General features: G+C 46.5%; 1 protein-coding gene and 1 pseudogene across 1 annotated transcript; one reads left to right on the forward strand and one right to left on the reverse strand.

Moving 5' to 3' along the window:
• The first annotated feature begins 510 nt into the window (after positions 1–510).
• Positions 511–17,210, forward strand: Htr5a (5-hydroxytryptamine receptor 5A). Its single transcript, XM_057776979.1, has 2 exons — positions 511–1,819; positions 14,256–17,210. Exons 1-2 carry the CDS (start codon positions 1,079–1,081, stop codon positions 14,586–14,588), a joined length of 1,074 nt encoding a protein of 357 aa, XP_057632962.1. The 5' UTR covers positions 511–1,078; the 3' UTR covers positions 14,589–17,210.
• Positions 17,211–18,308: 1,098 nt separating this feature from the next.
• On the reverse strand, positions 18,309–18,930 carry LOC130886917 (60S ribosomal protein L13-like; annotated as a pseudogene).
• Positions 18,931–26,092: the final 7,162 nt, after the last annotated feature.

Genomic DNA, 26,092 nt, shown 5'->3' on the forward strand with positions numbered 1-26,092 from the left:
GAGAGACTCCTGCGAGCCTCTTTCTAAGTGTCGGGAAACAGGCAGCCTAGCTCCACACCAAAGCCTTCTCTGACAGCAGGACAAACAGCTATCTATGTCTTTAAGCAAGGTCGCTGAGCTCCCCTTCGTAGGAGGCAATTATGTACTGAAATCTGAAGGGGGAAACAGTGGTAGACCTGATTGTTAGTTAAGGGCCTCACTCGAGGGGACACTTGTGCACAATACACACTGGAGACCAAGATGCGGCTCGGGGGGTCTCAAAATCACCTGGAGAAGGTCTCAGGAAAGTTTATTAGTTAACTGGATCCGGGCCACTGACCAACCAATTGGTAAAGAGCGACTGGACTTTGGACAGCCACCAAGCTGAGCGTTAGGTAGGCGGCAGCACCGTGGACAGCTCCAAGCACACCCGCTCGGGGAGCCAGGGGCGGGGAGAGGCGGCTCCATCAGCTGATGCCTTACGTAGCGCCAGATCCCCACTTCGCTAAGGCAGGTCCGGGTGGGCGCGCCAGCGCGCGTTTTCGGAGTAGCAGCGCCAGTGACGGTGGAGAGAGGCCAGGTCAGGGCAGAACACCATCTCTAGAAAGCAGGTACCTGCGTGGCTTTCCCAGCATCCGGTTGTTTCCCCAGGAGTCACTGCCCGGAGAAGGGGATAGCGGGCTGGCAGGGAGCAACCCTGGACCAGCGACTGTTCTGACGCACCAGCCGGTTTCCAAGCATCCACCCTGCACGGAACCCATCCCAAGGATGCTCTGCTGCGGGCGACAAGACAGCGGTCTCCGCCGAGGTGAGGAAACACAGACATGTGATAGCTTAGGCGGGCCCTGGCTTCTAGACTCTGCCCCTTGAGTCTGCTTTCCAAATTTCTAAGGATACCGAGACTGTGCGGCTTGCAGTCTAGCACCCTCCTCTCTGCCAGCCAGCGTCTCCTCCAGACTCTTCCTGATTGGGTTCTGGGGCCAGGTTCACCGGCTCTTGACAGAATCCTCTCCACCGGTCAGTTGTCGCAAACATTTCTAGATTGACTCCAGTGGGTTCGGTGGCTACACAATCTGAACGCAGGTGTCTTGGGCCGGCAATGGATCTGCCTGTAAACTTGACCTCCTTTTCCCTCTCCACTCCCTCCTCTTTGGAACCCAACCGCAGCCTGGGCGCAGAAGACCTGCGTCCTAGTCGGCCGTTTTTCTCAGTTTTCCGAGTGCTAGTCCTGACATTGCTGGGTTTTCTAGCCGCGGCCACGTTCGCTTGGAACCTGCTGGTGCTGGCCACCATCCTCAGGGTACGCACCTTCCATCGCGTGCCACACAACCTGGTGGCGTCTATGGCCATTTCGGATGTGCTGGTGGCCGCGCTGGTCATGCCACTGAGCCTGGTGCACGAACTGTCCGGGCGCCGCTGGCAGTTGGGCCGGCGGCTGTGCCAGTTGTGGATCGTGTGTGACGTGCTCTGCTGCACAGCCAGCATCTGGAATGTGACAGCCATAGCACTGGACCGCTACTGGTCTATCACACGCCACCTGGAGTACACGCTCCGTGCCCGCAAGCGAGTCTCCAACGTGATGATCGGGCTCACCTGGGCACTCTCTGCCGTCATCTCTCTGGCCCCACCGCTCTTCGGCTGGGGGGAGACGTACTCCGAGCTCAGCGAGGAATGTCAGGTCAGTCGCGAACCTTCCTACACCGTGTTCTCTACCGTGGGCGCCTTCTACCTGCCGCTGTGCGTGGTGCTCTTCGTGTACTGGAAGATTTACAAGGCCGCCAAGTTCCGCGTGGGCTCCAGGAAGACCAACAGCGTTTCCCCGGTTCCCGAAGCTGTGGAGGTGGGTGCTACAAGGATCGCTAAAAATATTTCACTTGCATCTCTGCTTTCTTCACAGCACACCTCCCCCGACGTCTATGAAAGGTGAATCTCTCCAGTTTAGGGATATGTAGGCGAGGGAGGGTGCAAGCGCCAGAGACTCCCTTTGCTCCAAGTTCTGAATTACAGAACCCCTCCCGTGTTGAGTGTCTCTGGTGGATCATTTTTTTTTTAATGTGGAAAACGTGGAGGTTGCGATTCATGTCCTAAAGAGTCCACTTTGGCACTGAAGCTCTGTGGATGGTCAGCACTCCTTGTAGAACTTCTGGAGAAGCTGGTGTCTGGAGGACACTGCCTCAGTGCTCCAGAAAACAAAACAAAACTTCCGTTTTTCTGGGTTTCTGAGGAGGGAAGATTAGGATGATTGCCGCATGGCAGGCACATCGCTTGTGTTGTATTCTAGGCTATTTAGCAGCTACAATTTCAGGGTTGTCATTCTTCAGTGTCCTGTCTAACCCCCACCCCATGTCCAGATTAAAGACAACTGTTTACTCTCATCTTGGTGCCTGCATTTGTTGTCTGTGATCCTTGCATTATGGTGTGTGCCATTGCTTTCTGGGCCTATGTACTGCAACCCCACCAGGCCATGGGCACCACTGAGGATCACCTGGCCTATTTCCTTTCCCTTTGAATAATACAAAGAAAGAAGTCCAAGTTTCAGGACAGACAGCTCCCCAGCTCCCTACAACTGGCATTTGAGACAGACAAGCCCTGCGAGGAAGTCCCGCTTCTATCCTCTGCCAGCCCTCTCCTTAACTCCCGGAAATCTGACTTGGTGATTCAGTTTCTCAAGCTCCACGAAAAGGCGCCAGCTCCCAACCTATTGCTGAGAGCCTCACTTGTGTACTGAAGCTTGATCAGACAAGGATACGGTCCCAGCTCTCTGTTGCTGGGCTCTGGGACAGCAGAATACTCTGAGTGCGCTGAGTGTGTTGTACTGGCTTGTACCTTGTCAGCATGGCTGCATTTCTAGTCAGCCAAACCTAAGGCATGATGGGTGGAGTTGGGGGGGTATTAATTTTGGTTTTTAGAATGAAGAAGGACTACCTAGAACAGTAGGCCTTCACCAAGGACGATGTCTGGACTGCCTGGTGATTTCCAATCGCACAGGATGATGGACCCACAACAAAAAATTTCAGGGATTAGCATTCATAGAACTGAATTTTGGAAACTAGTGTATCCACCAAAGAGCCTGGAATTAGGTTCCGAGTAGCCTTAGGCGACGGGATCTTGGGCTCCACCTCTAATTTCCATGGTAACAGAACTCTTTGCAATTCCTAGGATTTAAATTACCATATAAAAAGGTGAAGGTTGTTCTATCCCTAGCCTGAGGGGAGAGCTGGCATTTCAAGCAGTCAAAAAGGAGTTGGTAGGGATAAATATCCCCCCCCCCCACGCCTCATGAGACGAGGTTCTTTTCCTTTCCAGAGCCCCCCTCCCTGCTGCAGCCCCCTTTCAGGATCAGCACAGTATAACCTTTCCCCTTTTCCTCTTTCTTTTAGACATTGGCTAAAGGCCAAGTGTGCTTTCCCTGGTACTCTGGACTCGTTCACTTTCTCTCTGAAGCCCCCTCTCCTGGCACCCTGTGGCTGCTTCCTGGCTGCCATTGCAAATAGCATGACTTCCTCTCTCCCTCTTCTCCATCTCCCGTCCCTTGGCAGCTGCTGAAAGTCACACCTCACCCTGTTGTTTTCCTTTTAAGCTCTAATCAAATTGTCCCCAACTTCCTCTCTAGTCTGCTTCTAAATTCTTTTACGAATGACTGATGAGACTGAGAGCCTAAAAACTGAGCCTCAATTTCCCCAAGAACACACACAGACCCCAATTATGAACAAGAGTGACACTGAGAAGTTGGGATCCCCTTTTGGGGGGTTTTGGTCTCATTATTAAAATAATTCAAGAATAGACTCAAATGGGAACACAAAGACAATTTTAGCATTTAAAAGAAAATCTCGAAGGCAGGCAACCCTTGAAACCTCAGCTGCTGCCCAGAGAAGGAGGAGAGGAGGGGGAAAGTCATTTGGTTAAGCCTGTGTAGAGATCAGATGAAAGGTGGACTGGAGGCCACAGGGTGAGAGGAGGCTTTAGGAAGAGTAAGGAAGCTCAAAATGTTGGGGGGGCGGGAAGCCCAAAGTGTTAAGGAAAGCACACTTAGAAAAGAAACAGAGGCTGGGCAGTGGTGGTGCACGCCTTTAATCTCAGGCAGAGAGACAGATGAGTATCTGTGAGTTCGAGGCCAGCCTGGTCTACAGGTGAGTTCCAGGATAGACTCCAAAGCTACAGACAAACCCTGTCTCGAATCCCTCCCTAAAAAGAAAAGAGACAGATGATGAAAAGGAGAAATTACACTTAGAAAAGGAGGCAACAGAACAATGTGGTTGTAGCTTAGTAAGCTATTGAGCTGGGACAGGGACGGGGGAGGCTAAGCTCAGTATCTCATTAGAGGACTAGTTACCCACCTACCCACCTCTGCAGCACGTCTTAAGGAAGTCTCGTTTCAAGGGGTTGTTTCTTGGCCAAATGAATGACTCTGCCCAACTGAATGTTAAGTCTCCGATTCAGGCCAGAGATTCTAGTCTCTTGATCAGTTTTGGTTTGTATTGTTTGTATTGTTTTGTTTTCTCCTCTAACGGAGGGGGAGATGCTGGGTTGGTTCATTAGTGACTGGGAGGTCAGGGCTCATTGCAGGTAGTGAGATAAGACTACCAGCCAAGGGAATAAAACTTTGACTACTGAACTGAGAGCTGGGGAGCAAGTCTCAGTCAGTGTGTATCTATCTATCTATCTATCTATCTATCTATCTATCTATCTATCTATCTATCTATCTATTTATTTTAATTTAAAAACATTTATTAGGGGACTAGAGAGATGGCTCAGTTGTTAAGAGCACCAGCAGCTCTTCCAGACAACCTCAGTGGGATTTTCAGCACCCACATGGCTCACAACCTTCTGTAACCCGAGTTCCAGGGTATCAGATGCCCTCTTCTGGCCTCTGAGGCCACTGCATGCACGTGGTGCACAGACATAAACAGGCAAAACATTCCTATATTAAATAATTAAAAACAAGCATTTTGCAAGTGCCCATGGAGGCCAGAAGAGGGTGCTGGATCCCTTCCTGCTCTCTGTGTATCCCTCTATGGACTGATCTCTCTTCCCTAGTACTGGGATGAGAGGTGTATCTCACCATACCCAGTTTATTTGGTGCTCAAGATTGTACCTGAGGTTTGCTCATGCCATAAGCATGCTACCAACTGACCTCAGTACATTTTTCTAATCTTATGTGTATGGGTGTTTGTCTATATGTATATCTGTGCACTACATGTATGTCTGGTGTGGAGGTTAGAAAAGGTTGTTGAATCTTGTAGAAGTGGAGTTAGAAATGGTTGTGTGAGGCCGGGTTGAGCACTCAGGAGGCAGAGACAGGCGGATCTCTGTGAGTTCGAGGCCAGCCTGGTCTACAAGAGCTAGTTCCAGGGAAAAAAAAGAAAGAAAGAAAAGAAATGGTTGTGTGAGCTTCCTTGTGGAAGCCGGGAATTGAACCCAGGTCCTCTGGAAAAGGAGCCAGTGCTTTTAACCACTGAGCTATCTCTCCAACCCCTTTACTGTTAACTTATACTGTTAACTGTTTAAAAGAAAATGCTTCTGGGGACTCTGATCCAGCTGCATGGGTGCATTGGGCTGCAGCTTCTCTTGTTTATGGGATGACTATAGGGACTCCTTGCTGTCTTTTCGGTAATGCTCTGGTCTGTAGTGGGAGCATTCTCAGCACAATCTCCTCACGAGTGGCAGCACAGTCGATTGGAAGCAGACAATACTCATCGATATCTGGGAGAATCACGGAGATGAAAGAGGCTGTCCTCTCACCACCGAAACCCAGGTTCCCTCCATCCTTTGAAAACTGTGCTACATCGCTACAGACTCATTTATTCTTTCTTTCTTTCTTTCTTTCTTTCTTTCTTTCTTTCTTTCTTTCTTTCTTTCTTTCTTTCTTTCTTTTTTTTTGGTTTTTCGAGACAGGGTTTCTCTGTGGTTTTGGAGCCTGTCCTGGAACTAGCTCTTGTAGACCAGGCTGGTCTCGAACTCACAGAGATCCACCTGCCTCTGCCTCCCAAGTGCTGGGATTAAAGGCGTGCGCCACCACCGCCCAGCTCATTTATTCTTTCTTGTATCACCTGGCACAAACAAATCATTTTGTCTATCTGTTATTTGTTTGTGGTAGGGTCTCTCTATACAACACAGGCTAGCCTGGAATTCCTTGTATAGCCCAGGTTGGCCTTAAACTTGAGAATCTTCCTTCCTTAGCTTCCAAAATAGATTACAGCACATACTATGCCCAACAACTAAGTATTTAGTTTTCTAGGTTTACTTTTTTAAATTTACTGCAAACCAATTTCCCTCTGCCTATCAGATATCTTGTTTTTTAATTGTTTTACATTTTGTGTATGTGTGTATTGTGTGTGTGCGTGTGTATGTGTGTTTGTGTGTGTGTATGTGTGTGCCTCCGTGTACATGTGGAAGCCAGAGGACAACCGCCCAGAGTAGGTTCTCTGTTTCCAACCAGTGGGTTCCAGGGATCAGACTTAGGTCATCAAGGCTAGTGGCAAACGCCTTTACCTGTTGAGCCAATCTGCCAATCTTAGATAACTTTTACTTCATTTATTTTTTTAATTATTTTATTTGATGTGTTATAGGTGTTTTGTCTGTGTGTATGTATGTATACCATGTGTGTGTCTGGTGCATGCAAAGGCCAGAAGAGGGTGTTGGATCCTCTGAAATTGGAGTTACAGACAGTTCTTGTCTGCCATATGGAAGCTGGAATCAAACCCAGGTCTTTTGCTTGAATAGTTGAGCATTGTATACTTTTTGTTTTTGAGGCAGGGTCTCTCTATGTAGCCCTGGCTGTTCTGGAACTCACTATATAGACCAGACTGGCCTCAAACCGGAGATCTGCCTTCCTATCCCTCCCGAGGGCTGGGATTAAAGGCATAGGGCCACTACACCCAGATGAGCATCTAATACTTTTTAAAAAATACTTATTTATTTATTTATTTATTTATTATAGAATATTTTGTCTGTGTCTATGCCTGCAAGCCAGAAAATGGCTCCAGACCCCATTACAGATGGTTGTGAGCCACCATGTGGTTGCTGGGAACTGAACTCAGGACCTTTGGTAGAGCAGGCGAAGCTCTTAACCTCTGAGCCATCTCTCTAGCCCCCACATCTAATACTTTTAACTGCTGAGCCATCTCTCCAGCCCACCCCCAAGTAACTTTTAAATCGTAAACCAAATGAGTTTATCTCCTGTAGTGTGGAGGTCAAAAGTAGCTTTAACTCAGTACAAACAAGCAGGGTATCCACAGGGTGTCCTCTGAAGTTAGAAGGATGGAGACTTGGTAGGTGATTATGTCCCCCTTGGAATGACTTTTAGTGAGCAGGTTTTGGATAGTGACTTTGCTCATCAGCTAATATGAGATACTGATTCCTTTTTATTTTTATTGTTTAATTAATTACTCAATTAATTAATTTTTCCCAGTCCAATAACAGTTTCCTCTCCCTTCTTCTTTCCCTCCCAGCTCCTTTCTCCAAGTTCCCCATCCACTCTCTCCCCCTTCCCTCCAGAAAAGGGCAGGCATCCCATGTATATCACCCAGCCATTCCATATCAAGTTGCAGCAAGACTAGACACCTCTGCTCCTATTGAGGCTGGAAGGGGCAACCCAGCAGGAGGAAAAGGTCTTAAGAGCAGGCAGCAGAGACAGGGACAGTCTCTGTTTCCTCTGCCAGGAGTCCCATAAGAAGACCAAGACATACAATTGTAACACATGTGCAGAAGGCCAGGTCAGTCCCATATAAACTCTCTGGTTGGCAGTTCACTCTCCGTGAGCCCCCGAGAGCCCGGGTCAGTTGACTCTGTGTTTTCCTGCAGTGTCCTTGGCCCCTCTGGCTCCCATAATCCTTCTTTCCCCTCTTCCACAGGATTTCCAGAGATCCACCTAATGTTTGCTGTGGGTCTCTGCATATTTCCATCAGTGGCTGGGTGAAGTCTCTCTGGTGACAGCTGGGCTAGGTAACAATCTATGAATACAACAGAATATCGTTAGGAATCATTTCATTGACTTGCTTTTTTTTTTCTTTTTTTTTTTTTACCAGTCATGATTGGCTCTACCCTAGGACTCTAGGCTGTCCAGTCTCTGGGTCCTGGCCCTCCAGGCATTGCTGGAGGTGGACTCCCTCTAATAGTATGGGTCTCAAGCTAGATCAGTCATTGGTTGGCCATTCCCATAATTTCTGCACCACCTTTGTTCCAGCATATTTGGTAAGATGCAAAAAACTGTGGGTCAGAGATTATGTGTCTGGGTTAGGGTACCAATCCCTCCACTGGAGATCTTGCCTGGTTACGGAAGATGTACAATTCAGGCTCCATCTCTTCCACTGCTAGGAGTCTTGGATATGATCATCCTCATAGATTCCTGGGGAGTTTTCACTGCACTAGGTTTTTAGCTCGAGATTATTGATTCTTTTAAGGAGCCTTCTGCTAGTGGATTATGAAAGAGATAGATGACAGTGATAGGTGATAGATAATAGATGACATCTACTTGATACGTGATAGATACAAAGAGAAGAAAGACAGGTAGATAGCTGCTAGATAACCTTTTCGTATATGGGTCTTATTTGAACTCCCACATCTCCGGGTGTAGAGGCCTAGTCAAGTGTACCCAGAGAACCACATCTTTTACTCTTTAAGGCTATTTGGAAATGGCTAGCCTCCTGTTGGGTATTTTCTAAGCTGCCAGGTTCATAGTTCCATTTACTTCTTATTCTTGAGTCCCTTTATCGAAAGTAAAGACTAAGCCAGGCAGTGGTGGCACATTCCTTTAATTCCACATACAGGAGGCAGAGGCAAGAAGACGTCTGTGAGTTTGAGGCCAGCCTGGCCTGCATAGTGAATTACAGGACAGGCAGGACTACATAGAGAAACCCTGTCTCAAAAATCCAAATAAATAAAAGAAAGAAAGAAAGAAAGAAAGAAAGAAAGAAAGAAAGAAAAGAAGACTGCACTTTAGCTGAGATCTCACTCCATCAGCTGTGGGCTTGTGTTCCACACACATGCTGTGTGGATGCTAAATCTATTTTCTGTCTTTGTTTGCTTTGCAATCTTTATTTTTTTATTTTTTTATATTTATTTATTTATTATGTATACAATATTCTGTCTGTGTATATGTCTGCAGGCCAGAAGAGGGCACCAGACCTCATTACAGAAGGTTGTGAGCCACCATGTGGTTGCCGGGAATTGAACTCAGGACCTTTGGAAGAGCAGGCAATGCTCTTAACCACTGAGCCATCTCTCCAGCCCTTGCTTTGCAATCTTGCACCTTTCTTCAGTCATCCCATGCAAGGGAAATGTCTGAAATTGCCTTATGTAATCCATATTCTGTAACCGCACAGGGGGTCAGTTATTCTAGGGTTGTAACCCGCCTGGCAGGTCAGTTATTTCAGGGTCCCGAAGAGGCGCTATCTGAAGACGTGGGTGGGAAAGAGGAAGGAGACCAAGTAGAGTTCTTGTCAAGGTCTCCCTTTATTAGCATAATGGCAGCAGCTTATATAGCCCTTGGATGAGGAATTTGGCTTGGGATGGGGGCAGGGACATGGCAAGGGCAGGAAGGGACCTTGCAGCAATGGTCACCAGTTGACACTGGGTCACGAGTTGGTCAGGAGGTCACCAGTTGACACACCTAGTGTTCTCTATGCAAGCAGAATCGTTCCTTTTGTTATTCCAACCACAAACAGTTCTCTAGATAGTTGGAATGTGGGGCAGGTTCTGCTAACAGATAGCTCTCAAGATAGTTGGGTGTGGGGTGGGCTCTGCCAACAAACAGTTCTCAATACAGTTGGGGTGTGGGGCTCTCTGCAAACATCCCCAGGACAATGGTTCCTGCTATCATCTCTGGAAAATGGCTCCTGACAATATTCTATATTGATATTTAAATTTCCACAAATGGATTAGATCACTCTTTTCCTCTTTGTCCTGCTTTTAAATATTTCCAAATCTGAAGAGATTTCGATTTGGGCTGTGACGGGTCCTGGTAATATGATTTGTTTGATATTTTAATGAAACTCTAAATTCCACAACAAATTTCTGTCCTTTTCTCTGAAGCTTAGGAAAAATTTCCCTTATGCCCTGACTCTGATGTAGGCTTTGAATATACAGTTTACAGATCTGACTTTATATATAACAAGTTTACAGAAAGCTTAGATTTTCTCTGAACAAATAAATCTTGAAGAAAGGGTGGTTCATTTAGGAAGTCTGGTACAGCTCCCAGAACATGCTAGAGAGAGACCCCAAGGGGGCAATGCTGTAAGGCCTCTGGATATCCATTAAACAAGCTGACTGGGACTAGAAATGGCTCAGTCATTAAGAATACTTTCAGCTCTTGCAGAGGGCCTGAGTTCAGTCCTAGCAATCATCATGTCTGGCAGCTTACAACTCCAGTTCCAGGTGAACCAATACACACATGAAACAAATTTCTTTTTTCTTTTTTCTTTTTCAAGACAGAGTTTCTTTGTGTAACAGCCCTAGCTGTTTGGAACTAGCTCTTGTAGACCATGTTGGCTTCGAACTCACAGAGATTTACTGCCTCCCAAGTGCTGAAATTAAAGGCATGTGCCACCACCACCCAGCTGAAACAAATCTTTAAACAAAAAGCAAGCAGCTGTAGATGCTGCAGGTTAATTGCACAGCATGGTGGTGTTGGAGAGCACTGCACTCTGACACACGGCTACACTTTCTCCCAAAATCTAATCCAAGACCCAACAGCAAGCAGACTTCTAACCAAGGCTCAGTGTGATGATTTGGGGCAAAGACATCCTCTGTCCGCAAATTCTGGAATAGCAAAACATCAGTAGGATCACCCAGAACCCAAGGAAACCAGGAGTGTCTGAACAAAAGCCTGGGCCAGCAGGTACCTGGAGCTGGGGTTCAGTGAATGTCTTTTGATGTCATGGCAGGTCCCAGAAATGATTTCAGCATTACCTTTCGAACCGGCCAAAGGTGTCACAGCTGTGGCCCAGAGGCTGAGATAAAAAGAACTGGTGAATCTATGGCCTAGGCAGTAAGAGAAATCCTGTCACCCCAAACTATTCCTAGGACAAAGGAAATTGTGATGATCTCCGTGAACTCAGAGTGATCGGGCTGGGGTGGGAGGTCATTCTGCAGACAGTGGGGGAACCTCATCTGTAGAGTGTGGGTGCTCACGGTGATTGGTTCTCAGAGTCAGGTTTCTCGGGTGACTCCGACTTGATTGGCTGACTCCCGAGTGAGGGTTTAGGAGCACTTGCTATGGGAACTGCATTGTCCTTGATCAGAGGAAGAGGCTTAGACAACCAGCAAGCCTCCTTGTTACCATGGCTACAGAACAAGCAGTCTGTCCCTGAGTCACCACATGCAGAGCCTCCTTCTAATCTGTAAATCTGTTTTTTGAGCGTTCTGGCGGATCCAGGTGACCTGTCTTGCAAATCAACAGACTCCACACTGCAGGGCTGAGAGTCTCTCCCCCAACTTCAGCACCACAAAGCTGTGGAAAGAGCACGCTAGATTTATAGCAAAACCATAGACAAATATTTAGCATAGCAAATATTTTGTTTTGAAAACAAAACCAAACCAAAAAATAAAAAGAACCCAAGAGCTTTAGCAAGTGGTACCTGTCCCCAAATAACTCAGTTATTGAAAGACAAAAGGCCGGTAAAGCTGGACACTTTCCATGAATCTAAAGTTGTGAAACACCTGTTCTAAGAACATGCAGAGATGGCGGTAGATCTAACTTGGTCTGACTGCTCACTCTGTGTTAGCCTCTACTCTCTTCCTGAGATCTGCTAGCCAATGTATTAAGCTCTTATGGTAACCTTATATGTTACAGGCTGTACAGTCTCAGTTAAGTGTTCCATTGTAGCTGTTGATCAGCAGAGAGCAGAGAGACAAGGTCTGGAAGGGAGGGTAAGCACACAAACCTGAAAGCAAGGGGACCTGGAAGCTTCTCAAACAGCTAGGATCTCCTACCAATGGACAGGGATTTCAATCACTGAGCTCTTGTGTGAGGGGATGTTGAACACAGCACCAGAACATGGCCTGGGAGAAGGATCCATGTTTCACGTGGAAGTGTGTCCTGATGAGCTGACATAACCTGAAACTCACTCTGTAGACCATGTTGGCCTTAAACTCAGAGATTCGCCTGCCTCTGCTTCCCAAATGCTGGTATTAAAGGCGTGTGCCACCACTGCCCAGCTAACCACAGCAACTCTTATAAAGGAAAACATTTAATTGGGGGCCTTCCTGTAGCAGAGGTTTAGTCCATTATCATCATGGTAGGACATGGCAGCGTGCAGGCGGGCATCGTACTGGAAAAGGAGCTGAGAGTTGAGAAGGAGCTACATCTTGATCCCACAGGCAACAGGAAGTAGTCTGAATATCACGCTGAATGAAGCTTGAGCAAAGGAGACCTCAAAGCCCACCCCCACAGCTAGCCAGCCTCCAGATGGCGAAGGAAAGTCACTCACCTCCACGGGGTACTAGCTGGTTGGGTGAGGTACCTGGTATGAGAGGTATAGTAATTAAAATTTCAGTCTTTACTGTTTTGTTTATGATAAGCTCATTGGGATATGTGTTAATTACTTTTCTTTTTGCTGGGATAAAATGCCTGACAGAAGCAACTTCAGGGAGAAAGGGTTTGCACTGGCTCACAGTTTGAGGGTTCAGTATATCACGGCAAGGAGGTCATGGTGGCAGGAGCCCAAGGTAGCCGCTCACACTGTGTATGTGCAGCTGGGAAGCAGGACGTGGCTGACACTGGTGCTCCACTCGCTCTCTCCTTTTGTTCAGTCTGGGCCCCCAGCCTATGGGGTGGTGTTACCCATGTTTACAGTGTGTCTTTCCCTCACCGACAAGCCTGGAAGTTAGCCTCCCAGGTGATATGGATTCCACCCGGTTTTCAATCCGCAATTCACCACCACAGAATAGACCTGTCTTCTGTGCCTTTGACACAAAATCCATAAGCCTCATGTTCTAGTTTCAGTTATGTTGCTGCTGCGATAAAACACACTGACCAAAATCAACTTGGGAGAGGGGAGTGTTTATTTTAGCCTACAATGCCAGTCCACAGTCTATCACTGAGGGAAGCCAAGGCAGGAACTGGAAGGTAGGCCTGCCTCCTATCCACACAGCATCACCTCCAGTTGAGAAACTCGCTTCACAGCCAAAGAAGGACAGCAGGAAACATGGAGGATGCGTCTTGCTGGTTGGTTTGTACGATGGCTTAGAGCAGTGGTTCTCAACCTTCCTAATGCTGCGACTCTTTAATACAGTTCCTTATGGTGTGCTGAGCCCCGACCACAAGTTATTTGCATTGCTACATCATAGCTGTAATTTTACTACTGTTATAAATTGTAATGTAAATATTTTTGGAGATAGAGACTTGCCAAAGGGGTCACAACCCACAGGTTGAGAACTGCTGGCTGAAACTCAATGAGTTTTCTTACACAATTCGGGATGACTTGCCTAGGGATGAGATTGCCCATAGTGGGCTGGGCAAACACACACACACACACACACACACACACACACACACACACACACACACACAGAGGCCATACACCAATCTGATCCAGGCATTTTCTCCATTAAGGCTTTCCTCTCAGATGACTCTGCCGTATGCCAAGTTGGCAGTCAAAACTAACCAGGACACCCCACACTCTACTTCTTTTTGCTGTCCCTTTAGCTGATGAGATAGCCACAAACTCACTTGCACTGAAATCTGTGTGTTGCAACATCCTCCCTTTCCCAAGATGCAGACACTGGCCTTGCCATTGCACTGCTATACCCTCTAGTTTATAGAACTCCCCACCTAAGTGCCAACACTTCCTTTGGAGCGACTTGTGGGACCCGGACCCATCTGTACCTGGGTTCAGCTTGGACACCACCTGGCAGGTGTGAAGAGTCTGCTCCTTACACCATGTCTGTAGTGGGGAGCTGCTGGCTGTGTTCATGCTGCTCCAGCTCCCAGTTGCATGGCTAGCTTATGCCCCAAAATAACAACACACAAACTCTGTTCATTTAAACACTGCTTGGCCCATTTCTGTTCATGTGTGTAGCACCCCAAGATGCGCTTACCGGGAAGATTCTAGCCTACGTCCATCCTGGGTCAGAGCTTCATCGTGTCTGCCTCTGAGAGGAGAGCATGGCGGCTGTCTCTCAGAGGAGCTGCCCTGAATCTTAGCTCACTTCCTCTTCCTCCCAGCATTCTGTTGTGTTTACTCCACCCACCTATGTTCTAACCTATGAGGGCCAAGCAGTTTCTTTATTTTTAACCAATGACCTTCCTCCATCACATGTCTGTTTGTACCTTGCAGGTGAAGGATGCTACACAACAGCCCCAGATGGTGTTCACCGTCCGCCATGCCACCGTTACCTTCCAGACAGAAGGGGACACGTGGCGGGAGCAGAAGGAGCAGAGAGCGGCCCTCATGGTGGGCATCCTCATCGGGGTGTTTGTGCTATGCTGGTTCCCTTTCTTTGCCACGGAGCTCATCGGTCCCCTGTGCTCCTGGGACATCCCCGCCATCTGGAAGAGCATCTTCCTGTGGTTGGGCTATTCCAACTCCTTCTTCAACCCACTCATCTACACAGCCTTCAACAGGAGCTACAGCAGTGCTTTCAAGGTCTTCTTCTCTAAGCAACAGTGAGCTGCCAGCTGCAAGTGGACTCTCCTGTCCCACGAACCTTTGTAGTCCGTCTAGCAGTCCTGAAGATCCATCTGCCAAGGGCACCAGGGTCACATCAGAGCTGAGCTCAGCTCACGTCTGTGCTTGCGTGTTGGGAGTTGTCTTACCCTGAAGGCTCTGGTGGCTTCTGTCCCCAATCTGGGTACTCTCCCTCACTCTGTACCAGCAGCCACGGAACTGACCTACAAAGTGCCCATTCCTCCTCTAAATCCACTCCAGCACGGCCATGAGAAGACAGGAGGGAGGAGAGAGGGAGTGAGACAACTCAGGCAGGTAGAGAGAGACAGAAAGAATGGCAAAGCCTAAAGCTGTCAGCGATTGCACACCTGTAAATCCAGCACTAAGGCAAGAGGATCTCAAATTCAAAGCCAGCTTGGGCTACATAATAGGTTCAGAACCGGCTTGGGCAACAAAATGCCCTGGTGAGGCTGTTTGCAGAGCAGAAGACCATAGGCCAAATTTCCCAGAATAGCTAGTCCTTATTTCAGAGTTGTGCTCTGCTGTCCTTGAGTGTGTGCCCTAACACTGAGCACTTCCTAATATCTGACGACAGAACTTCGTCCTCAAGCATATCAAAGCACAGTTCCACTTGTGAGGACAGTAACTGCTGTTTTGTTCATGTAAACACACACACACACACACACACACACACACACACACACACACAGTTTCCAATTAAAACCAACTCAGTCCATCAGCTTGAAACTGGAAAAAACAAAATATTTCCCTCCATTTGGAAACAACTGTCACAAAATAGAAAATCTACTAATTTCACAGAATTTGTTAAAATTGTTTATTTGCTATGAGCTTTTCCTTTGTGTAATTCCTCCAAATGTTTCTGGCCTCAGTGTTTCTCCCTAGATAATAAAACTTCAGGTTAATGATGGCCATGAACTGTTGACTTCTCAATATGCTTTCACAGTTAGTAGCCACAAGGGTCTTTCCAACCAGACACATGCATTAATAGGAGTGCTGGACGCTTTGTAGCTGTGGTTTTGTTGGTATATGAACCTGACCAGTAGGCTCGAAGATGGTCAGACAATGGTCAGATATGGTCTCTATCAAGTTGGCAATGCAATGGGTGTGTCTAGAGAGTCCGGTAAAAACATAGAGTTTTTATGGTCACAGAAAACCTTGGGTGTACCCACACTGCCGAAGATAGCCTGAGAGAGCTTTGAGAGCATTATCCGAAAAACTAAGGTGAAAAAAGAAGAGATAGTCGCTCTTCCAAAACCCTGTGCGTGTGGACTTCTCCCACAAACTGAGGATGGATCCGTCAGAACCCACAGAGCTGTGGACCCCTCTCAGCACTTGGTTCTCAGCAAAATCCTGGGTGAGCAAAGGCACCCATGCTTCTGATCAGTGCAGTGAGAAACACTATGCTGCTTTTACAGTCTTGGAGGGGCTCGTCTGGGGCACAGGAACTCAGCTGCTGGATGACGATGCCATTGCAGAGTTGGTGTGTTTCTTCCATTGACTGGAAGTGCAACTACTTCAGCCTCAAGAGTTTTGGGGGGTGCTGTTTGCTTTTGGAGATAGGGTATCTCTTTGTAACTCTTCTGGCTGTCCTGGAACTTATTTTATGGCTCTGGCTGGCCTTAAGCTCAGAGAAATATGTCTGCCTCTGCCTCCTGAGTGCTGGGATTAAAGGTGTGAGCAGCCACTGCCTGCCTCAGAGTTTTTACGTATTTCTTTGTGTTTAAGACAGGGCCTTACTAAGTAACCTTGACTGTCCTGGAACCTATTATGTAGACCAGACTGATCTTAAACTCACAGAGATCTGCCGCCTGCCTCTGCCTTTGTTTCTGCCTCTCGAGTGCTGGGATAAAAGGTGTGTACTCCCATACCTGGACCAAGGGTTTTTTTTTTTTTAAGTAAAACTTTTCCAATACTCTGGGGCCCTTTTTCTGGGAGCAGTTGCCTGGACCAGTCACACATCCTATATTAAGGGACTGGGTCTAAGCCAGGCTGGAAACTGAACAGAATGACTCACACATCCAAGACTGTTCTCATAACCAGGGTTTGCTAACTGTTTGAACAATAGCTTTTTTTTTTTTTTTTTTTTTTGCTTGTTTGTTTGTTTTTTTCATTTTCTGGCTTTGGTCACAAACTGACAGGACAGAAGAGTTTGTGCTGTTGTTTGTGTTTTCAGTCTGAGTCCTATTAAAACGATGCACATAAAATGTTCTAAGCTGTGCAGATTCTGCACTGTGTCTGTCACTGTTTCCCTCAGCCTATAGAGCCGAGGAAGGCAGGAGGGTGTTATTCCCTCTCTGCTCTCCTGTAGCTGCATGTGTAGAGAGACCTAGCCACCAGTGACTGCCCACTCGGCTGCAGGCTGAGTGCTCCCGACAGTTTCTTTAATCCATCCTTAGCACCAGAAGGGTTCTGACTGCCACCACTTTTACACAGGGCAGCTTTGCCCAGATCACCTCAACTTAAGACAAACCCCTAACTCATTTAAAACGTCTGCAAACTCTCGGGCAATAAAACTCCATTATATCCCATGTCTCTGATTCCTCAAGTGCACAAATTAAAACTGTGTATTGTAATACGAACGTACAGGTCTGTTATACTGTATATAATAAATTATATAATAAATTATACTCACCAACATTCCAACATAGAAAATTTGTGATGATTTCTTGGTGGTTTTGACATGAACTTACCTTGAATTTCCTGCAAAGACAACCTTTATATGAGAGTGTGAATAGATATAGGGTGTTAGACAGCCAGCGTCATGTCTGTAGACATGATGAATTTGGATTCCTGTGTGCATGAAAGCAACACAATGGAGAACTTAACTGGGATTTCCTTAGATTTTTCCTTAGTTCTGTGTCTCTCTTACTTGACATACTAGATACCTAGATAGGTTTCTTTTTTAACTTGTCTTTTATTTTATTTTCTTATTGATTTTATTCAGCTCTACATTTTTCTCTGCTCCCCTCTCTGCCTCTCCCCTCCGCTTTAACTTTCTCCCAAGGTCCCAATGCTCCCAATTTACTCAGGAGATCTTGTCTTTTTCTACTTCCCATGTAGATTATATCTATGTAAGTCTCTCTTAGGGTCCTCATTGTTGTCTAAGTTCTCTGAGATTGTGGTTTGTAGGCTGGTTTTCTTTGCTTTATATTTAAAAACCACCTATGAGTGAGTACATGTGATAATTGTCTTTCTGAGTCTGGATTACCTCACTCAAAATGATGTTTTCTAGCTCCATCCATTTGCCTGCAAATTTCAAGATGTTGTTTTTTTTTCTGCTGTGTAGTACTCCATCGTGTAAATGTACCACATTTTCCTTATTCATTCTTAAGTCAAGGTTGTTTCCAGGTTCTGGCTATGACAAACAAAGCTGCTATGAACATAGTTGAGCACATGTCCTTGTGGTATGACTGAGCATCTTTTGGATATATACCCAAAAGTGGTATTACTGGGTCTTGAGAAAGGTTGTTTCCTAATTTTCTGAGAAATCGCCACACTGACTTCCAAAGGGGTTGAACTAGCTTGCATTCCCACCAGCAATGCAAGAGTGTTCCCTTTACCCCACAACCTCTCCAGCATAAGTTTTCATCAGTGTTTTTGATTTTGGCCATTCTTACAGGTGTAAGATGGAATCTCAGAGTTTTTTTTGTTTTTTTTTTTTTTTGCTTTATGGAAATTTTATTGCAATATCCCAAAAGCACATCACTTTTTCTTCTCAACATCCTGCTCTGCAGCTTCCTTTGCCCTCTTTGCTTGGATGCCAAAGAGCCGGGCATTGGCCCGGGCCATGCGAAGACTGGCAAAAGCCTTGAAGTTCTTCTCTTCTGTGATGACTCTGGCTTTCTCCTTCTTATAAACATTCTGGATGAGCATCACAGGTCCTGTTAGCTGAGTGGCCAATTTAAGTTCTTCAGCCGAACTATCTCCCTTCTTTGGAGCGGAAGAGGATGAGCTTGGAGCGGTACTCCTTCAGGCGCTGCACGTTGGCCTGCAGGGACTCGGTGTACTTGTTTCGCCTCCTTGGGTCCACGGAGATGCCAATGGTGCGAGCCACCTTCTTATGGACACCAGCCACCCTGAGTTCCTCCAGGCTGAAGCCCGGGCCAGCTCGGACCTTGGTGTGGTAGCGCACTGTGGGGCACCTCACGATGGGCCTGATGGGTCCGGACGCGGGGCGCGGGGCAATGCGGCGGGCTTTCGCCTGCCGGGCTTTGCGTCTGCGGATCTTGTGTGCCGGCTGGTTGAACCAAGTGTCCACTCGCTGCTGCCAGTCCTTGTGGAAGTGGGGCTTCAAGATCATGCCATTCCGGTGGCTGCCTCCCATGCAGGAGAACGGCCGAGCGGAAAAGGCTCAGAGTTGTTTTGATTTGCATTTCTCTGATGACTAAGAATGTTGAGCATTTCCTTAAGTGTCTTTCAGTCATTTTAGATTCCTCTGTTGAGAGTTCTCTGTTTAGGTTTGTACTCCATTTTTTTTATTGGATTATTTGTTCTTTTGATGACCAATTTCTTGAGTTTTTTTGTATATTTTGGAGATCAGACCTCTGATGTGGGGTTAGTGGAGATCTTTTCCCATTCTGTAGGCTGCTGTTTGTCTTGTTGACCATGTCCTTTGCTTTACAGAAGCTTTTCAGTTTTAGGAGGTTCCATTTATTAATTGTTTCTCTCAGTGTCTGTGATGCCTGGGTTATATTTAGAAAGTGGTCTCCTGTGCCAGAGTGTTCAAGTGTACTTCCCACTTTCTCTTCTATAACGTTCAGTGTGGCTGGCTTTATGTTGAGGTCTTTGATCCATTTGGACTTGAGTTTTGTGCATGGTGGAGATATGGGTCTATTTTGTTGATTTTCTCAAAGAACCAACTCTTCGTCTCATAGATTCTTTGTATTGTTTTCTTTGTTTCTATTTTGTTGATTTCAGCTCTCAATTTGATTATTTCCTGCCGTCTAATTCTCTTGGGTGAGTTTGCTTCTTTTTGTTCTAAAGTTTTCAAATGTTCTGTTAATTCACTAGTGTGGGATTTTTCCAGCTTGTTTATGTAGGCATTTAGTGGTATGAACTTTCCTCTTTTTTTTTTTTTTTTTTTTTTTTTTTTTTTGTGTGTGTGTGTGTTTTGAGACAGGGTTTCTCTGTAGCTTTTGGAGCCTGTCCTGGAACTAGCTCTTGTATACCAAGTTGGCCTCGAACTCACAGAGATCCGCCTGCCTCTGCCTCCCAAGTACTGGGATTAAAGGTGGCACCACCACCGCCTGCTTGAACTTTCCTCTTAACACTGCTTTTATTGTGTCCCACAAATTTGGGTATGTTGTGTGGTCATTTTCATTGAATTTTAGGAAGTCTTTAATTTCTCCCTTTATTTCTTCCTTGACCCATTGATGATTCAGGTGAGCATTGTTTAAGCTCCTTGTGTTTGTGCCCGGGCTTTCTGGGATTAGTATTGCTGTTGAATTCTAGTTTTAAATCATGATGATCTAATAGAATACATGAGGTTATTCCATTTTTTTTTATTTGTTGAGGTTTATTTTGTTACCAAGTATGTGGTCAGTTTTTGAGAAGGTTTCATGAGGTGCTGAGAAGAAGGTATATTCTTTTTCTGTTTGGATGGAATATCCTATAGATGTCTGTTAAGTCCATTTGAGTCATAACATCTGTTAGTTCCCTTATTTCTCTGTTCATTTTTGTCTAACTGACCTGTCCAGTGGTGAGAGTGAAGTATTGAAGTCTCCTACTATTAGTGTATGGGATTTAATGTATGATTTAAGCTTTAGAAGTGTTTCTTTTACATATGAGAGTGCCCTTGTATTTGGGGCATAGATGTTCAGTATTGAGATTTCCTCTTGATGGATTTTTCCTGTGACTAATATGGAATGTCCTTCTTTTTCTCTTTTGATTGATTTTAGTTTAAAGTCTACATCAACAAAAACACAGACAATTGATGGTCTCATAGCAGCAAATCCCAAAGAAGGGGAAAATGCACAAATTAACATCACCAACAATGAAAACTATATGAACAGGAGATAGCAATCACTGGTCATTAATATCCCTTAATATAAAAGAACTCAACTCACCTATAAAATGGCACAGGCTAACAGTTTGGATACGAAAACAGAATTCATCCTTCTCCTGTATACAAGAAACACACCTCAACTTCAAAGACAGACATCATCTCAGAGTAAAGAGTTGGGAAAAAATATTCCAATCAAATGAACCTAAGAAACAAACTGTTGTAGCTATCCTAATATCTAACAAAATAGACCTCCTTCAGAGGTCTCAGACTCACGCTTGGACCTGCAGAGGTTTCTGGTTCCTGCCTATTCCCTTTGATGTCCCAGACCAACACCAGGACCCACAGAGGTCCTGGCTAAGGCTTACTCCCTCTGAGGGCCCAGATTCATTCCCAGACCCTGGCTCAGGCCTAGTTCCTCAGAGGTCCTGGACTCACGCACAGACCCTCAGGGGTCCTGGCTTAGGTCCCAGATTCACATTTGGACCCACAGTGGTCTCTGGCTCTTACTCACTCGCTCAGTGGTTGCTCCCCCGTACCTGTTCTGGTGGAGTTCACTGTCTCAGGTTTGTTCTGGCCCAGGTTGCTGGCTCATTCCTGGTCCACAAATGTCCCTGGACTGGATCCGCTCCCGCTGCTATGGAGCTTGCTTTCTCAGGCCCACTCTGGCCTAGGTAGCTGGCTCAGTCTCGCTCCCATGGAGCTCACTGTCTCACGCCTGCTCTGGCCTAGGTCACTGGTCCAATTCTGCTCCCACAAATGACCCTGGTCTGGATCTGCTCCTGCTCTCATGGAGTTCACTGTCTGAGGCCTGCTCTTTATAGATAGTTTGAAATATAGACTTGCTTTTTTCCTTATTATCCCTGTCCCCACAGTCACCTGGAACCAGGGGGAACACTGGGCCCTATTGCTTTTCATTTCTATAATGCGGAATGTGTTTGCTGAGTGCCCACAAGTAAAAGACTGGACACAACATATGAAATCCAGTACAAACTGTACCATGTTTGTCTATCTGAAATGCCTGGTGAGGTTTCTCACCCAGTCCCAAATTTCAATATTTATCTTACCGGTTTTTTCTTAAAGGTTTATTTGAGGCTGCAGAGATGGCTCAGTGGGTAAGAGCACATACTGCACTTGCAGAAGACCTGAATTCTGTTCCCGACAGCCCCATCAGGAGACTCACAAACACATGTAACACCATCTCTAGGGGATCTGATACACTAGCCTGAGCAGGCACCTGTACGCATGCACACATGCAAAATCTACACATAGGCACACCTAATTTTAAAAACAATAAATACAATTATTTTAACTTTATTTTAATTAATTAATTAATTAATTAATTTTGGTATTTTGGGACAGGGTTCCTCTGTAGCTTTTGGAGCCTGCCCTGGAACTCACTCTGTAAATCAGACTGGCCTCGAACTCACAGAGGTTCACCTGCCTCCGGTCCCAAGTGCTAGGATTAAAGGTGTGCACTACCACCACCTGACTTTTATTTTATTGTGTGATTGTTTACTATGTGCATGAAGTGACTGAGTAAGCCAGAAGAGGTGACCATATCTCCTGGGACTGGAGTTATAGGTGGTTATAAGCCACCATATGGGTACTGGGAATTGAACTCAGGTCCCCTGGAAGGGGAACCGTTGCTCTTAACCACTGAACCATCTCTTCAGCCCCAGATACATTAAAAAAAAGAGATTTATTTATTTATTATGTATATACTATTCTGCCTGTATGTCTGCCTGCAGGTCAGAAGAGGGCACCAGATCTCATTATGGATGGTTGTGAGCCATCAAATAGTTGCTGGGAATTGAACTCAGGACCTCTGGAATAGCAGCCAGTGCTCTTAATGGCTGAGACATCTCTCCAACCCCTAGACACTTTTTTTTTAAGGTTCATTTCTTTTAAATTTTTCATTAAGGCTGAGGAAGAGATGAAGTCAGAGGGCCCCCCACTGCCCCATGATTCTATACATGCTTGAATCTCTACCTGAAGTTATTATTAGTCTTCTCATAAGATGAACTCAAACATTTTCATTCCGATGCATCTCCCAGACAACACTTAAATCACACATGTTCTGCAAATGTTACCTAGAGCACGGAATAACCGATACACAAGGAGTAAGTAGCAACTTATTATCATGCTTTCATCTCAATGCAAAGACGTATTGACAAAACACTGCAAGGTGCAAATATTGATTCCTGTCTCTAGTATGCAATTCAAATATTTGCAGAGTGCTTCCCATTACTCCTTTTAAAAATATTTATATATTTATTTATTATGTATACCATACTCTGTCTGCATGTATTCCTGCAGGCCAGAAGAGGGCACCAGACCCCATTACAGATGGTTGTGAGCCACCATGTGGTTGCTGGGAATTGAACTCAGGACCTCTGGAGGTGCAGGTAATGCTCTTAACCGCTGAGCCATCTCTCCAGCCCCCCCCCATTACTCTTTAAAAATATTTTAAAAATTAAAATGAGCTTGTGCATGCAAGTGCAAGTGCCTATGATGACCAGAGGCAACAGATCCCTTGAGGCTGGAGTTACAGGCAACAGTCAGCTGCCTGATGTGGGTGTTGAGAACTAAACCCAGGTCCTTTGCAAGAGCAACAAGTGCTCTTAACCACTGAGCATCTCTCCACCCTGTGTTCATTACTCTTTTTTTTTTTTTTTTTTTTTTTTTTTGGTTTTTTCGAGACAGGGTTTCTCTGTGGTTTTGGAGCCTGTCCTGGAACTAGCTCTTGTAGACCAGGCTGGTCTCGAACTCACAGAGATCCGCCTGCCTCTGCCTCCCAAGTGCTGGGATTAAAGGCGTGCACCACCACTGCCCGGCTGTTCATTACTCTTGAATGCCAATATGTGGTCAGGTTAGTGGTTCATAAAAGTCACAGCAGGAGCCAGTCACTAGAAACACCAGTGCCCATTCCTTGTGCCCATACTGCCAGACAGGCTTGAAGAGGCTCAAGATTGCCCATAGGTCCTCTTGAGGGTGAGTAGGAACGCACTTACAGAACCAAGAAAGAAACCACAGCTCTGCTGTCCCATTACAGACAGCACACTAAGGGAACACTGTCCTGTGATGGATGACCTGAGTCTCTCTGGGACATCTGAAGGCTGATATTCTCCAGGTGCAGAAGCGACAGGTGAGAAGATGCTGCTGTGTCTTTAGCATTAAGATAATCTGGTGGACTTTAAAAATACTTATTTTTATTTTAGTGTGTGATATGTGTATATATGTGTGTGCACATACGTGTGTGTTTGTGTGTGTGTGCGTGTGTGTGTACCACATGTGTACAGTACCCATGAAGGCCAGAAGAAGGCATTGGATCTCCTGGAGCTGAGTTAGGGGTAGTTGAGTCAGCTGCTGTGAGTGCTGAGCTCTCAACTCAGGTCTATCGACAGAGCGGTATGTACTCTTACCTGCTGGGCCTTCTCTCCAGGCCCCAGACTTATTCTTGAGACGAGCTTGTGATCTGTCATGTATTCCTAGAGGAGCACTTCCATTCCTGTGTGGGTTCTGATGCGCTCATGGTACCGTCCTCACACAAGGGAATGGGAGTGTAGTTTGTGTTAGAAATATTTCCTAACGCGACCTCCCTGCTGATGCAAAATTCCTAATCAAGCCAAATCAAAACAAGCCGAATTAAGAAATATCCAGGTTTAATGGGAGTTCTGTGCTCTTGGGTGGCCCTGAGGGGGAACCGGGAAGCCGCGGGAATGCAACCACCAGGAGGAAAAAAAGGGAGACCATGAGTTTCTCTTTTGGGAACTCATTTAAATACCCTGGGAAAAAGAGGTCACTCCCTGGGGGTGGGGTCAGGACTTGGCCTGCTGGGATTTGGAGTCCAGACCAGGCCTGGGGGTTGGTATAGATGCGAGGGACTGGGGCCTATGCTCCCAACTTGACAGTATGCAGACAGCATGGGACTGGCAGCCAGGCAGGGATGGGGATGTGGGAGGGAAATGAGGTGGAGTCCCGAAGTCTCTTCTACACTAGGCGGTCGAGTCCCTGTTGTTCTTCCTTACTGGGCTCTATCTGACACACAGGGTGTCCTGTGAAGTCCGTCTGTCTGTCTTCCTACATCTACAAGGTACCTACTGCAACCTCCTGTCCTCACTGTGCAATGAGACGCCAGAGCCGAGGGCACAGTCACTGTGGGCAGATTGAGGTGCTGCACAAGAAATATGGGCCCCCGCTACTCTTTCCCAGGTGTCCTCCTAAGGAGAAAACGATGCTGTTCTCAAGGCTGATGAAGGGTCTCGAGATGGACGTGGTTGGGTGCCTCTAGTGCACCAATGGCACCTACCTCCTTCCTGTCGCTTGTGAAGCCTTGGCCCAAGATTCCCCCTCATGCCGGGCGGTGGTGACACACGCCTTTAATCCCAGCACTTGGGAGGCAGAGGCAGGCAGATCTCTGTGAGTTCGAGACCAGCCTGGTCTACAAGAGCTAGTTCCAGGACAGGCTCCAAAACCACAGAGAAACCCTGTCTCGAAAAATCAAAAAAAAAAAAAAAAAAAAAAAAAAAAGATTCCCCTTCACCTTCTGTGCGGGTTGCTCACTCTACAGACCAGAGTCGAAAGGGTGCTTGCTGCTCTTCATGTGTGGCTTGGGTGTGACTGCATCTTAGACCTGAAGACACACTTTTCTGTCTGAGAGACCCCAAGGCTGTAGAAGGAAGAAGGATGGTCATCCTCATAGCTTGTGTGAGCAGCTGTCTTTTTGAAGGTGTCACTCCTGGCTCCTTCAGGACCCTAGCTGAGCTCCTCTCATGGCCAAGCACCTCCCATGGTCACAAACCTCTGGGCTCCTATAGCTTAGTGGTTTCTAAGCTTCCTGGTTTCCCTCCATCAGGAGGTGGTGGCTGCTTCTTTAGGTACCATTTCCATGCTAGGGCCAGGTGTTCTGTATCTGGGAACTGATCCCAGGAAGCACAATGGGGAGGGTGGTGGTGGCAGACTATGGTGGTGTCCTCCAGCAGGCACAAGACAAGAACTGCAGACCCTTCTGGGGACTTCAGCAGTGACTCATCAGGGATTGGGACAGTTTTGCAGGACTCTGCTGATGCCCTCTAGAGTGTTTAACGTCTCACATATCCAGAATCGGCCAAGAGGCTCCCTCTCCATGTGATGAAAGATACAGAACTCATGCACAGACCATGTGTGGAAACGGGTTATCCACTCAATAAGCCAAGGGGTGGGGGGGGGGGAAAGTGGTCCATCCAACACTGCTTTCTGGAGGCTAAAGGACAGCTTGTCTTCATCCAAACAAGCCTGTGCAGGGTTTCTGCCTATTCCTAGTGTTAATCCTGCAGGGCAAGGATAAGACCACTGCCACAATTTTTGAGCCAAATTTGAAGCAAGCTTTAATTAAATCCTGGACATTGTAGGCAGACTTTTCTGTCCTACCAGCCAGCTCCCAAACAACCACACAGAGACTTCTCATTAATATGAAAGCTTGGCTGATAGGTTAGGCTGTTTT

The sequence above is a fragment of the Chionomys nivalis genome, chromosome 1 (assembly GCF_950005125.1).
Source record: "Chionomys nivalis chromosome 1, mChiNiv1.1, whole genome shotgun sequence".
NCBI lineage: Eukaryota > Metazoa > Chordata > Mammalia > Rodentia > Cricetidae > Chionomys > Chionomys nivalis.